General features: G+C 57.8%; 1 protein-coding gene across 3 annotated transcripts in view; it reads left to right on the top strand.

Moving 5' to 3' along the window:
• The window catches only part of GDPD5 (glycerophosphodiester phosphodiesterase domain containing 5), a 42,052-nt gene that overhangs the window by 25,577 nt on the left and 1,670 nt on the right, over window positions 1–14,805 (top strand). For 2 of the 3 annotated variants that reach the window (XM_023744224.1, XM_006102879.3), the window contains 10 exons: window positions 499–597; window positions 875–968; window positions 1,326–1,471; window positions 5,291–5,373; window positions 6,858–7,008; window positions 7,561–7,779; window positions 8,537–8,694; window positions 9,011–9,158; window positions 10,296–10,378; window positions 13,233–13,345. In XM_023744224.1, the coding sequence (XP_023599992.1) occupies window positions 499–597; window positions 875–968; window positions 1,326–1,471; window positions 5,291–5,373; window positions 6,858–7,008; window positions 7,561–7,779; window positions 8,537–8,694; window positions 9,011–9,158; window positions 10,296–10,378; window positions 13,233–13,345 (1,294 nt within the window). The remainder of the gene's footprint in view (window positions 1–498; window positions 598–874; window positions 969–1,325; window positions 1,472–5,290; window positions 5,374–6,857; window positions 7,009–7,560; window positions 7,780–8,536; window positions 8,695–9,010; window positions 9,159–10,295; window positions 10,379–13,232; window positions 13,346–14,805) is intronic. The other variant, XM_023744225.1, reaches the window with a different exon arrangement.

Here is a 14,805-nt window from a genome sequence, read left to right as displayed (position 1 = left end):
CGCTGTCCTCTCTGTCTCTCGCTGTCATCCCTGTCTCTCGCTGTCATCTCTGTCTCTCGCTGTCCTCTCTGTCTCTCGCTGTCCTCCCTGTCTCTCGCTGTCCTCTCTGTCTCTCGCTGTCATCTCTGTCTCTCACTGTCCTCTCTGTCTCTCGCTGTCATCTCTGTCTCTCGCTGTCCTCTCTGTCTCTCGCTGTCATCCCTCTCTCTCGTTGTCATCCCTGACTCTTGCTGTCATCTCTGTCTCTCGCTGTCCTCCCTGTCTCTCGCTGTCCTCCCTGTCTCTCGCTGTCATCTCTGTCTCTCGCTGTCATCTCTGTCACTCGCTGTCTCAGCTTCTTCCAATCTGTGCTGTCTCTCTCCTGCTCCCCTTCCCTGCTCTGTCTGCCTCTCCTGTGCTCTCATCTCTTCCCATGGTCCTGGCCTCTCCCCCCGCTCTCCCTCTCAGACACACTGGGGCCCTTGGCCTGTCCAGCCACACCTGCTCTTCCCCTTCCAGATGGGGCTGGTGGTCATCCTGGTGTCCACGGTGGTGGCCATGTCGGCCATGGCCCAGTTGTGGGAGGACGAGTGGGAGGTGCTGCTCATCTCCCTGCAGGTGAGTGAGGCTGGGGGTGGGGCTCCCCTCAAACACTCAAAAGAAGGCAGCGTCTGTCTCTTTATCACATGATTTCCTCAGACCAAGACCCCGAGGGGGCAGGAGGGGTCCAGGTCTCAGCAGGTCAGGGGAGGGAGGGTGACAGCCCAGGGTCCCTGACGCCCAGCGTCTCCGGGGGTGCCCTGCCCCGTGGACAGAGACGGGCCATCAGGGTGTTGGTGGGCAGAGGGTCTGGCATGGCTGGGAGTCAGCGGTGCCTTTGCCCCTCGCACACAAGGGCACAGCTCCGTTCCTGCACATGGGGGCCCTGGCCGCCGTCACCGCGCTCTCCTGGATCGTGGCAGGACAGTTCGCCCGGGCAGAGCGGTCCTGTAAGTACGACTGGGCAGGACCTGCCCCCAACCCCGCCCTCCCCTAGATGTTCCCTGGGTGCCCTGTGAGGAGGGGGGGCCTTGCTCTCGGCGTAGCTGTGGGGTCCATGGAGGGCAGCAGCTCCAGTCAGCGGTGCCCACTTCCTCGTCTGCATCTGCGTCTGTGTCTGTGTGAGTCAGAGGCCAGGGTCCCCTCTCTCTGGTCACGATGGGGGCTGCCCTTAGTGCAGGGTCTCTTCAGAGCATGTGTGTCCTGACACTGGAGGGGATGGGGGTCTCCCACAACCTGCCCAGGGCTCATGGTCGGGCCTGATGGGAGCTGAGCGCTCACGGGCGGTGCTCTCGCTGTGCCCACAGCCTCCCAGATGGCCATCCTCTGCATCTTCTCCGCCGTGGTGTTTGCCCTCTACCTGGCCCCTCTCACCATCTCCTCTCCCTGCATCATGGAGAAGAAGGACCTGGGCCCCAAGCCCGCCCTCATTGGCCACCGCGGGGTCCCCATGGTGAGTGCCCCTGAAGGCCCTGACAGGGGAGGGGCGGGAGCAGAGCTGCCGTTCTAGGGGAGATGAGCAAAGACCTCTGTCCTTGTAGGGAGGGACTTGCAGGGAAATGAGGGTGCATGGAATGAAATACTACAATCTTCAGCCTTTGGGGGGAATGTGGGAAGGGCTGATGAGAGGCTGAGAGCTGGTGGGTAGGGAAGAGGGCTGCCTGCAGGCTGTGCCCGGGCTGTGGGGCAGGAGAGGCAGGCGCAGCCCAGAGCCCACTGCCAAAGGGAAGACTGCCCCAGCTGAACTGGGCAGAAATGGAGAGAGGAAGGAGCCCAAGTCAGCGGCAGCCCCTCTGCTGACGCCCTGCGACCCCGCAGGGGTCTCCCCTTGAGTGGGCGTCCTCCAGAGCCAGCTTCCTCCGCCCCCTGGTGGCTCTGGGAGCCCGGCTGACTCCATCTTCTCTGGGCCAGTTTCCTCATCTTGTGCCCTGAGATACCGAGAGCCTAGGCCGAGGGCCTGCGAGGCAGGACACACACAGCACGTGGGAGGTGCCCAGCTGTGAGCCTGGGAGACGCCCCTGTTACCTCGGGCAGCCCTCCCCCTTCTCTGGGCCAGGGTTTCCTCTCCTTGAACCTGGGTTCTCTGCAGAGGGAGTACCGCGCCCCCCCTCAGTGGGGACTTCGAGAGAGCTTTTTCTTGGCTGTCACAGTGACTGGGAGGTCCATGGTGTTGAATTTCAGGGGAGCCCAGGGGCCCTTCCACCCAACCCCGCTCTGGTCACGGTACCTCCTGGAGGCAACCAGCTGGACAGGCCATGGCTTTGGAGTCAGAGGGATCTGGTTTGGGGTCCGGTTTTGCCATGTGCTCCTGTGTGTGTCCAGGGTCACCTGTCCCCTCTGAGCCTCATGCCCTGTCTATGGTGAGAGAGAGATGCACAGCCTTCCCAGGCCACGGGTGCTGAGGGAGGGGAGGGGCCAGGGAAGGAGCAAGGTGGCCCAGCCTGGATTATTATTTCAGTAGAAAATGTTCAAACAATCACAGACATGGAAAGAGTGATATAATGAAGAATAAACAGAGTAATGAATCCAGTACCACCTTCAACATCCATCTGTGCTTTGTTATTCTTATTTCATCTTTCCCCACTTTTCTTTTTTCTACTGTAATATTTTATTTTATTTTTAATCTTTTAAAATTTTTATTGTTGAAAACTAGAGGCCCGGTGCATGAAATTCATGTGTGGGAGAGGGGTCCCTCAGCCCGTCCTGCATCCTCTCGCAATCCTGCCTGCCTGATCGCCCCTAACTATTCACCTGCCTGGCTGATCATCCCTAACCACTCGCCTACCTGCCTGATTGCCCCTAACCCCTCGCCTGCCTGCCTGATCGCCTCTAACTGCCTCTGCCTTGGCCCCCGCCGCTGTGGCTTCATCCAGAAGGTTGTTCTGCTGTCCAGTCTAATTAGCATAGTATGCTTTTATTATTATAGATATTACATATATCCCTTTTTTCCCCTATCAACCCAATCCAGCCCACTCCCATCCCCGCCCCCAGCCCCAGGCCTTCACCACCCTACTGCCTGTGCCCATGGGTTATGCACATATGTATACAAGGTCTTTGGTTGATTACCTCCCACCCAGCCCTTCTCCCCTGCCTTCCGAGATCCCACACTCTATCTGCTGTAATATTTTAAACCAGATCTCAGACGTGGTATAATTTAGCCATGCTTCAGGGTGTATCTCTAACCATAACACATAGGACTTCTTTCTTTTTTTAACATGACCACAACCACAATGCTGTTGTAACACCCAACCAATTAATAATGTTCGCTTTTCCTTTATCTCAGAAATACCTGTTTACGGTTCAGTTGTTAAAAATCAGAAGCCACTGGGGTCCAGCCAGCGCATCTGGCTGACCTCCCTTCTGAGTACATTTAGTTGTTTAGTTGCTGTTTCGTTGTTGAAGAAACAGTCATTTGTCCTGTGGAATTTCACACATTGTGCCTGTTCTTGGGGCGTTTTCTGAGGGGCTGGCAAAGGCATCGGCACAACTCTGTGTTGCTGCGATACCCATGCACAGCCCCCTGTGGGAGGCTCTGACTCGGTCCACACATCTGGGTGTGTAAGCCCAAGGGCACCTCCCTGTCTTGGGGACGGTGCCCATGTGCCCTTCCCATGCGAGTGCCCGAGTGTGTGTGCACACATGCACACTTTAATATTTGGTTGGACTAACTCCAAAGCTTGGACTTTTAGCCACAGTGGCCTGCCCACTTGAGTTTGTGACACGCCTCCCCCTGCAACCTCCCCCTCCCCCCCACACACACTCCTGACAGCAGAACCACACGTGGGCTTAGGCCAGAGGCATTGAGAGCCCCAAGATGGGGATGAACAAGTCACCTGAGTGCCCACAAACTTCTGGGGGTCCTCCTGGAGTCCCAGGACTGGCCAGGGAGGGCCAGCTTTCCATGCCTTTTCTCTAGGAGGCCAGCACTTAACACAGGGAGAGCAGAGTTGAAAAAAGCCTCGAGAAAGAGACTTTGGCCCTTCCAAACACTTCCTCGGGCCACCCACAGCCTCCCTCTGCCGCCCCAGCCCGAGCAGGAGAGAGCAGTGGCCCATCCTGGGTGGTCACTCATGGAGACCTGGCCACAGGACCCTCGTGCTCTCTCCAGACGCCTCTGTGGCCCTGCCCCACCTCTGGGCGAGGCCTCACACAGCCCATTTCCCTGGGAGACAGGGCTGCCCCTCACCAGGGAAAGGGGGAGAAAGAAACTCAAATGATAGAGCCCACTGATGTCTGTTATACCACCCATGAGCTTGATAATATTAGCCCATTTTACAGCTAAAGAAACTGAGGTTCCAAAAGGGGAAGTGATGGCCCAGGACTGGGAAATGGTATTGCGCCTTCTCAGCTCCCCAGCCCTTTCCGCCCCAGGCTACCTCCCAGACGAGGGCGGTGTGCTCCATGCTGGGGAACCGCACGGCCAGGGGGAGAGAGAATGGGAATGACCTTGTCTTGGGGGGAATGAGATCAGCCATGGGGACCCTTTCCACCTCATCCCTTCGTAGCCAGGAGTCCTCCCTGGTCTTCCTTGTGCTGCTCTTGCTCCGACCTAGCCCAACCCTTGGTGTGGTGCTGACCCCTAGTGGCAGCAAAGGGTATGACAGAGTCCTCAAACCAGCTAGAACTAGGGAAACTTAAAACCTCCACTCTCCCAAATAGAAAAAGCCTTAACGAAGAGTGAATATGCTCTCTCAAGGGGAACGTGGGGTCTATGAGAGAAATGGATGCACCACCCAAGGCCACACACTGGTTGACGGTAGAGTCAGAGCTAGAACCAGGCTCTTCCGATGTGAATGCTGTAAGGTTAGCAGTTGTCACTCGTTATTGTGTATCAGCCAACATGCTGGGACTTTCAACCCAGGTAACAGTCAGGAGATGGTCTTGTCACCTTCTGCACAGAGGAGAAGACCAGCCGCCCCCTGAAACTGCTGCCGATCGACCCTCTCCTCTCGCTCTGGGACCTCTACCTGGGACTCGGGGGATAACAGGGGCAACTTGGCATTCACCCCACCCCGGCCCAAGACTGCCATAGGCAGAGGACTGGACCCCCACATTTATATACACCAACCCTAACCACCCCTGCTTCCCACTCCCACCCAGAAAGCCTGCGGGGCAGGCGCGATTTCATAGAAGCGGCGGCTGAGCCTGTCACACAGTATTGCCTGGAGGAGTTGGAGCGAGAACCAGGCCCAGCATGGAAGATCTGCCCTTGGCTGGGAGGTGCACGTGAGCTGAATCTCAGCTCTCCCCTCACTACCCCCTTTCCCGGCAGCTGGCCCCAGAGCACACGCTGATGTCCTTCCGGAAGGCCCTGGAGCATAAGCTGTACGGATTGCAAGCCGATGTCACCATCAGGTAGGCGCTGGGTTGTGAGGATGGTACCACCCCCCACAATGGGGTCTCCACTGGGGAAACCGCGGGTCCCAGAGCCTCGGCGATGGGAGGGCAGGGGCTCGGATTATCCACTGCAGGGCAGGCACCGTGTTCGTGACATTAAATCTTGTGCCAAATTCCAGAACAGAGGCTCTTGGTTGAAGCAGGGCTGGGGGTGGGAGCTGGAGTCCTGCCACAGAGCCGCTTGAAGGACAGACTAAGGACTAGGGCTCAGACAGATGGAGCCAAACACTCTGATAAGGGAAATGCGCACATTGCAGACTATACACTCACTGTGGTGTCAATTATATTTTAAAAGACCACATTAGAATGACTTACACAGCCCTGGCCAGTATTGCTCGTTGGTTAGAGCAGTGGCCTGCGCACTGAAGGGTCTCAGGTTCGATTCCCAGTCAAGGACACGGACCTGGGTTGCAGGTTCGATCCCAGACCCTGGTGGGGGAGTGTGTGGGAAGCAACCAATTGATGTGTCTCTCTCACATCAATGTTTCTCTCTCCCTCCCTTCCACTATCTCTAAAAAGTAATGGGAAAAAATATCCTTGGGTAAGCATTAATAGCAACAAAAAACAAAAAACCCTAAAATGACTTACACATTTTCTACATGTAGATATATGTGGGTATTAGTATAAAGGACAGGAACAACCCACACCCGTCTCATGACAGACCTCTGAGAAGGGGGAGGGGCAGGGCTGCCACGTATGGCTGCACAGGGTGTGTACTGAGGGCACGACTTACCTTCCCAGTGTAGACATCCTAGCATTATATATTGATCCAAACTTGGGGTAGGCTCAGATGGTGGTGGGTAAAGCTTGCCGAAAGGGTCTGCGTTTGCACTGTTCTCATTATGGCATCGCACGGACTGGGTTCTGAGCCAGATTCCACCACTTACTGGCTGTGGGTCTTGAGCTAGGTCAGTGATGGCGAACCTTTTGAGCTCGGCGTGTCAGCATTTTGAAAAACCCTAACTTAACTCTGGTGCCGTGTCACATATAGAATATTTCTGATATTTGCAACCATAGTAAAACAAAGATTTATATTTTTGATATTTATTTTATATATTTAAATGCCATTTAACAAAGAAAAATCAACCCAAAAAATGAGTTCGCGTGTGACCTCTGACACGCGTGTCATAGGTTCGCCATCACTGAGCTAGGTACTTCCCTCTCCCAGCCTCAGTTCTTCCTTTATCAAATGAGGTAGCCCCTACCTGCCAAAGTTGCCAAGAGAATAGGCCCAGCCTCCTCTGACCCTCCTAGAGAACTTGAAGGCGTCGCCCACCAGCCCACTGCCTTCCCTGTGCAGACGGGGAACCTGAGGCCCAGAGAGGGGCAGAGCCTGCAGGGTCCCCTGGCGGGTTGGTGTACGTGGGTGGGGGGCAGGGGTGATGACTGGGGGCAGGTGAGGGGCCGGGTGGGCAGTGACTCCGTGGCCCGCCCCCCTGCAGCCTGGACGGCGTGCCCTTCCTCATGCACGACACCACGCTGCGGCGCACCACCAACGTGGAGGAGGCGTTCCCGGAGCTGGCCCACAGGCCCGCCTCCATGCTCAACTGGACTGTCCTGCAGAGGCTCAACGCCGGCCAGTGGTTCCTGAAGGTCTGGTGGTGGCACCTGCCCCGGTCCGAGTGTGGAAAGCGTGGGTGGGGACCCCGTGCAGTGAGAGCGGGGCGGCCATCAGCTCAGGGGACCCCACTCCCCAGCGTCCCTCACAGTGGCTTGCTAGCGGCCCCCTTGGGCTCTTGCCTCTGCAGCCCTGACACCGTGGTTGTCACTGCGTGTGCTGGTCTGTCCCCCTCACCAGGAAACTGATGGTGACAATAGTTTAAAATGGTACTCCAACTCGGTAACACTCCAGAGAGGAAAGTGGTTTCTCTGGTCTGAAATGTTACTCAAGGAGAAGTGTGCTGGGGTCTGGGAGATGTTCCAAGCAAATAATTCTTTTGGTGAGCAGGGTGTGGGGGAGAGGGGAGGGTGGGGTCTCCTAGAGCCCCGCTCCCCCCACCCCCCCAGCCCCACCAGGGTTACAGCCATCAACCCACCTGACACGCATGCTGGCAGCTCAGGGGTCTCGGTGCTCAGGAGCCAGGAAGGCACGTGGGGGCCCCTCAGGTGCTGGTGAGGCAGCCATGTGTGTCCTTGTCTCTGCAGACGGATCCCTTCTGGACGGCCAGCTCCCTGTCCCCCTCCGACCACAGGGAGGCCCAGAACCAGTCCATCTGCAGCCTCGCTGAGCTCCTGGCGTTGGCCAAGGGCAATGCCACGCTGCTGCTCAACCTGCGCGACCCTCCGCGGGACCATCCCTACCGAGCCAGCTTCCTCAACATCACCCTGGAGGCCTTGCTGCGCTCCGGCTTCCCCCAGCACCAGGTGAGGCCTGGCGCCCAGCCAGCCTCCGGGACTCAGCATTAACTCACAGGCCCCCTCTGCAGACCTCAGCTTCCACATTTGTAAGATGGGGTACCATGCCCCTTGCCTCCCTGACAGGGTCATTGTGGGGACCAGAGGGTAACAAGGAAGTCCCTTTTACTGCCAGGAAGCAGTGCCCACATCCTCGTGGGGTAATATCTGGAGATCTGAGGAATCTCACACCAACGTGTGACGCACACTAGATGCTGGTGGCCGCGTGCAGAGTAACTGACATTTCGTTATCAGTCATTGTGACCAGGGGCCAGAGCAGTGATGGCGAACCTATGACACACGTGTCAGAGGTGACACGCGAACTCATTTTTTTTTGGTTGATTTTTCTTCGTTAAATGGCATTTAAATATATAAAATAAATATCAAAAACATAAGTCTTTGTTTTACTATGGTTGCAAATATCAAAAAATTCCTATATGTGACACGGCACCAGAGTTAAGTTAGGGTTTTTCAAAATGCTGACACGCCGAGCTCAAAAGGTTCGCCATCACTGGGCTAGAGGACAAGCTCCCTGGGTTATTGCCAAAGCAATCCCCAGCCTTGGCTGGGACCAAGTCATCCCCTGATTACAGTAATTACATGTAAGCTTTTCCACGTGTCAGGCCTGCCTGTCCTGTCTCTTTTCACCCTTCTAGGTGCTTTCGGAGGGGTAGGCTCAAGCCATTTACAGATGAGAGATCTGAGGCCGCCCCCTCTCTGCCCGCAGGTCATGTGGCTGCCTAACAGGCAGAGGCCCTTTGTACGGAAGGTGGCTCCTGGCTTCCAGCAGACGTCAGGCTCCAAGGAGGAAGCTACCAGCCTCCATAGAGGCCACATCCAGTGGCTGAACCTGCGCTACACTCAGGTGTCCCGCCAGGAGCTCAGGTGCCCACCCCACCCGCCCCAGCTCAGCCAGAGGAGGGCAAGACTGAGTTCCTCCATACTGTCTGCCTGTCTCTTCCTCTCCCTCTCAAATGCACGCACACACACACACATACACACGCATCTGGGCAGATGGTTAAGCACAGGGACTTCTGGCTCAAGGAGGAGACGTCAAGAGCATCAGGCAGACGTGGGTTTGGCTCTGAGCTGGGCCCTCTGGGAGGAAGAGTCCTCTCTCGGGACAGGTGGGGATGGGATCACGCCTCACAGACTCCCAGACCCAGACCCACAGGCGGACCAGTCTGTCCTTACCCCACAGGGACTATGCATCCTGGAACCTGAGTGTGAACCTCTACACGGTCAACACGCCGTGGCTCTTCTCCCTGCTGTGGTGCATGGGGGTCCCCTCCGTCACCTCCGACAACTCCCACACTCTGTCCCAGGTGCCTTTCCCGCTCTGGATCATGGTGAGTTGGGGGACTGCTGGGGGCAGAGGGCACCTGGGGGGAGTTGAGAGCTTCCAGTGACACCCAGGAGGGTGCAGACTCCACTCGGGTCTCTGGTGCTCAGGTTGGGGGGAGCCCCTGGGGGGGTATAGGCTTGAGGCACGAGGAGGATGTTCGCGGCCGCTGCGTGGGCACTAAGGTGCTGAGAGAGGGGAGGGACCGGGCCGGACCCACGGGCAGAAGCATCACTGACGGGCCCTAGAGAACTGGTGAACAACGACTTGGGTTTTTTGGGTTGGGGTGTTGTTATCTTTTATTTTAAAGGAAGGGAAGGCATTGTGAAAAGAGGGCAACAGGATAAGAATAGGGAACAGTAAAATCTGCTCAGAGATCACAGCGGATCAAACCAGTTTTCAGCTGGTTGACCGAGCACCTGCAGACAGGCCTGAATTCCAGGCCCAGCTCTGCCACGGGGGTTGGGAGCCCTTGACCTCCCCCCACCCCACACACACACACCCGTGCTCCCACTGCCTCTCCGAGGAGGTGAACGGCAGGTGGAGGGTCTTGTCACGGCTGAGACCGAGCCAAGGTCAGGGATCAGATCTAGGTCACGGATGGTTAGGTCCATCCACCTGCCCTCTGTCCTTCAAGATCTCCGAGGCTCAGCCCGGAGGAGATGAAGTAACACTGGCAGCAGTGGGGGTGAGCACACTCGCGTTTTGGGGTCACAGGAGTTGACCAACGCCCCTCCTCAGTCCACTGAGGCCAAGAGGTTTGCCCTCCTGGCCCCTCCCCACTGTCCCTGGGGGAAGCCCTGCAGTCCACACCCTACAGTGACACATGCCCTTACACCCACACGATGCCACACATGGCACACCTGCAGGTCATGTTGAACCCTCACACTCATCTGCCTTTCATTATTGGCCTCTGGCTTTGAGCCTCCTTAAGCACCCAAACCCTCCAGGCTGAACACTGACCGTCTTTATTCCGAACACCACACGGGCATTTTATCCTGTGCACACACACACACCCTCCCCTCCCCGACCCACAATGCCCAGAGCTCAGGCCTCCGGGTCCTCCCTGCCCGTGGACCCTCCGTCTGGAGCCTGACGTGGACCGGCTGTGACTGGAGGCTGGCCACGGGCCGTCTGTCCACAGCCCCCGGACGAGTACTGCCTCATGTGGGTCACCGCGGACCTGATCTCCTTCACCCTCATCGTGGGCATCTTCGTGCTCCAGAAGTGAGTAGGCTCTGACCACCTCCTCGGCCGTCCCTGCCCCAAGACAGACCCGGCTCCCACCCAGCCAGCTGCCCCTCCTCCCGAGCTCTGGGCCCGGAGAAGGCCTGACCACATGGCCCACGCGGGGAGAAGGCTCCCAGTGGCCCCCAGCCCACCCCCTCCGCCAGAGCTGGTAGCTTCTGGAATGAGCACCCAGCTGGGAGCCCAGAGCCAACCTCTGCCCGGATTTGTTGCGTGGACTCGAGTTTCCGCTCCTCTCTGCCTGTCTCCTCACCTGTTGAACACGGCCGTGGTTCCCCCAGCACTCAGCACCCCTCTGTGCCATGCTGGAACCTCCCACCCTCAGACAACAGCTGGGCAGTGGGTGCAGTGGGGAGGTGGGGGTGGCCCCGGGGAGGGTGGAGGGCCCGGCTGGGGTCCCAGCCCAGCCACGACCAACGGGAAGGGCTTATTCCTGACTGACGTTCTCTCTCTGTCCCATTCCGCTCTGACCCGGCGCATGTCCCTCCTCTCTCCCCACCCTCCCCTCTCTGCTGCACTCTGGCCTCTCACAGCTATCACTTGATCAGGTAATTCTGGTGTGGTCTTCCTCCTCCTGGCCCTTTCTCCCTCCTCGCCGCCCCTCTCTCCAGTTCCTTTGGAACCTGCCCGAGCCCTGTGCCTGGGTTGGCTCCCTCCCCCGAAGCCTCCTTCCCTCCCCGGAATCCTCCTCTCCCTGCCACCCTCCCTGCTCTTCCCACCCGGCGTGTGTGCCCCTCTGCTCTCTCCCTCCTGCTGCCTCTGAGCACCAGCGCATCTTCCTCTGCAGAGAGGGCTCTGCCTGCTGCCCCCTCCGTGTCCCTGCAGGGCCTGCCCGCTGCCCAGTGCACGCCCCCCCCAAGTTCTGTCTCTCTCTTCCCAGCTGTCACCTTTCCGCTCCCATCACTCATTCCCTCTTTACCTTTCTCTGTGTCTCTCATCTCTCTTTCACTTTCTGTCTGACCCCCCCTCCTCCATACACACGCTCCCACTTTCCCCTGGAGAGGCCCACAGTGGGCGCGCTTCCTGTCTCAGATGTGCATGGCCGCAGAAACCCTGGCCGGACGCTCTCCTTCAGGGTTAATGTTAATTTCCAATGAGACTTCGGTCTCGGAGACCCAAGTCCTTGGTCAAGCACCTTGAGTCCTCCTGGGTCGGAAGGCTTCACCGAGCAGCTTCTAGGACAGTGATGGCGAACCTATGACACGCATGTCAGAGGTGACACGCGAACTCATTTTTTTTGGTTGATTTTTCTTCGTTAAATGGCATTTAAATATATAAAATAAATATCGAAAATATAAATCTTTGTTTTACTATGGTTGCAAATATCAAAAAGTTTCTATATGTGACACGGCACCAGAGTTAAGTTAGGGTTTTTCAAAATGCTGACACGCCGAGCTCAAAAGGTTCGCCATCACTGTTCTAGGAGAAACTGCTCCCTGGCTGGGGGGCTGAGCCAGCCCAGGTACATCACCCAGGCCTTCCTCCACCCTCGCCGGCAGCAGACGTAGAGGTGCTGGCTGGCGCTGCTGGGCCTGCAGTGGGGTCGGCGTGCCTGGGAGGCTGGCCCTGCGCAACATACAGCCAGGGTGGTGTCACTCTCTTCCTGGGGGTCAAGAGAGGCCTGACGGAGAAGGGCGCCCTGGTGCAGAAGATCATTTCCTCGTTCTTCCATTCACCCAAGTACTTAGGGCCCCCGCCACACACACACACACACACACACACACACACACACACACACACACAGCAGGCATTGAGGTTGGTGCCAGGGACACAGCATAAATAAGACCCACTTGCTGTCCTCAGGACACAGAGGACACGAAGGGTGCTCGCTCAGCCAGAGCGCAGGCTGCCTTCCCCTCTGCTTCCGGCTTTGCCCTCGTCTGTCCGCTCTGTCCACCCACCCATCTGCCTGTCCATCTGTCTGTCCGTTTCAGCTGTGCTGACCCATCTGGAAACAACTGATTTCTGTGGCGTCTGGGCTCCCTCCATCCACCCCAGCAGGGCTCTGTGCCCTGGGGTTGGGTTGTTTCCAAGCTGACCCCCGCTTCTCTTGGTGGGAGTGGAAGTGGGGGCCCAGTGAATCCTTCTGTCCAGGTTGCAAAGTCTCAAGGTCAGAGGCCAGGGGTTTGGGGGCTAGTTGAGGACGACAACAGGAAAAGCAGTGCCTGGCTGCGCGTGGCCCCTCATGCCTGTGCAGCCCGGCCGCGACCATCAGAGGGACTGGCACTCCAGCCGGGGCTCCCCATTGGGGAGTATATGCCCCCCTCTTGCAGGGCTGTTGGTAGAGAGAGCAGCACAGACCCAACCCAAGTCACTCTAAGTCCTTGGCTACGAGCCTGTGAAGACCAGTTCTGAGCAAAGCCCCCTGCATCTCCCCTCCTCTCTGGTTTCCTCCCTGGGGGTTCCCTCTGGCTTCCCTCAGCCTAGTCATAACAGTGGAGCTGTAGGAGACATCAGCTGGGACTCCCCAAGAGTAGGTCATCAGAGTCATGTCTGCTAAGCCCTCCCCCACCCCACATGTATCACGTCCAAAGAAACCAGGTGAATAACTGGAGGCACCTGAGACAGAACCAACCAACTAACCCACCCAAAACATCCTGGGCCCGGGGAGCTGAGCTGAGCTGGGTCTGGAGTAAGAGGAAGGCAGGAGAGGTCTGGCTGAGAGTCAGGAGACTGATTCCAGCTCCAGCTCTGCCCTCGCTGGGCCCCACCTGGATAGTCAGACAGGAGTCCTGCTGGTCTCTCAGGCCCGATCCAGAGAGGCTCTGGGAGAGGGCAGGACCCTGCGCCAGGGATGGGTGGGGAGGGCTGATCCGCGGGGTCGTCTCTGCAGGTGGCGCCTGGGTGGCATCCGGAGCTACAACCCCGAGCAGATCATGCTGAATGCGGCCGTGCACCGGACCAGCCGGGACGTCAGCATCATGAAGGAGAAGCTCATCTTCTCAGGTGGGCAGCCCCGAGACAGGCCCTGGGCCCAGTTCTCCACCCCACACATGCACACAGCACAGACAGACAGGCACACAGCATGGACATATAGATGCCCACACACGTACAGAGGCACACACATACAGACACACACGCCCTCCACATACGGCCATGTCAGCGTCATGGGTGGTGGGCAAGGGTGATGTGCAGGAGTGGGGTGGAGGGGAAGAGTCTGCTCTGAAGGCCTATCCCCCTGTGCCCGGTTCATACAGGGACCCCAAATATTGCTGTTGCTGGCCGGCACTCCCAGTCTGATGGAGGAGGAGGCAGCTATATAAGCAAGAACACGGGAAACTGGGTGCCACTAGAGCTCTAACAGATGAGGGCGCTGAGCCCAAGTGGGGTACAGAGCAGAGAGTGGTCAGAGCTCCCTGGGGCGGTAGGGGCGGTTTTGGAACCCACTTTGCAAGGAAGTGACCTAGCTGAAGCAGAAGGGTGGCTAGGAGGGGCCTGGGAGAGGGGTCTGCACTGAGGGCGGAGCGAGCAGGGGCAGGAAGGCCAGTCCAGGCAGGAGCGGTGTGTTCAGAGGAAGTGAGGGAGCCCTGCCTCAGGGCTCTGGCAACCAAACACCGTTCCATACGGCGGGCGTGGCGGGGCCGCGGCTGGCTCACTCCAAGGTGGTGCCTGGTGGCCTGGTCAGGAGCTTGGGCCTCATTCTGGAAGCAGAGGAGGGTTGTGGGAAGGTTTGTATTTGGCCGTTGTTGCAGTTGAGCTGTAACAAAGTACCACGAAGCGGGAGGCTCAAACAACAGAAATTTATTGTCTCACAATTCTGGAGTCTAGGAGTCCACAATCCAGGTGTCGGCAGGGCTGCGAGGGAAGGGTCTGGTCCAGCCCTCTCCCCTCGGCCTCCCAGCATGCATCTTGGTAATTCAGGAGAGAGATGTGAATGTGGGAACAGAGAGAAAGGCAGGGATTTACAGAGCACTTGGGAGCCAGGTGGATCTGGAGTCAAATCCCAGCTCTATCCCCAACTAGCAGTTGGACTGGAGCACACTGTCCAACCTCCCTCAGCATCAGCCTCCTTGTCTGTAAGTGGGCTGGTAACCCCAAAGGATACGTGTGAGGGGTGTGGCCACGCCGGTCCAGAGGGTCCTTGGTAAACACGCATGGACGAGCGAGAGCCCAGTGGGGGTGACTGTGGTTTTGGTGGGGCTGGCTCCAAGGATCAAGGATCATGTGACCATCTCACTATTCACTCCTTTACGATTCATTTCTCGAACAGATGAATGTCAGACAGTTTCAGGTGCTTAGGAGGCACACATTCTTGCTTACCTTTGCTCAAAAAAAACCCTCCTGGGAGCCTTCCCTGAGCACCGAGACAGGTTGGAGTGCCCCCCCCCGGCGTCCCACAGCCCTCTGGCCACACTGGAGAGCCCCCTCCTGGAGGAAGGGGCCAGTCCAGGGCACCTGGGATCCCC

This window comes from Myotis lucifugus, unplaced genomic scaffold (assembly GCF_000147115.1).
Source record: "Myotis lucifugus unplaced genomic scaffold, Myoluc2.0 scaffold_437, whole genome shotgun sequence".
Taxonomy (NCBI): Eukaryota; Metazoa; Chordata; class Mammalia; order Chiroptera; family Vespertilionidae; genus Myotis; species Myotis lucifugus.
Note: the sequence above shows the minus strand (reverse complement) of the source record. Positions and strands in the feature narration are given on the sequence as shown.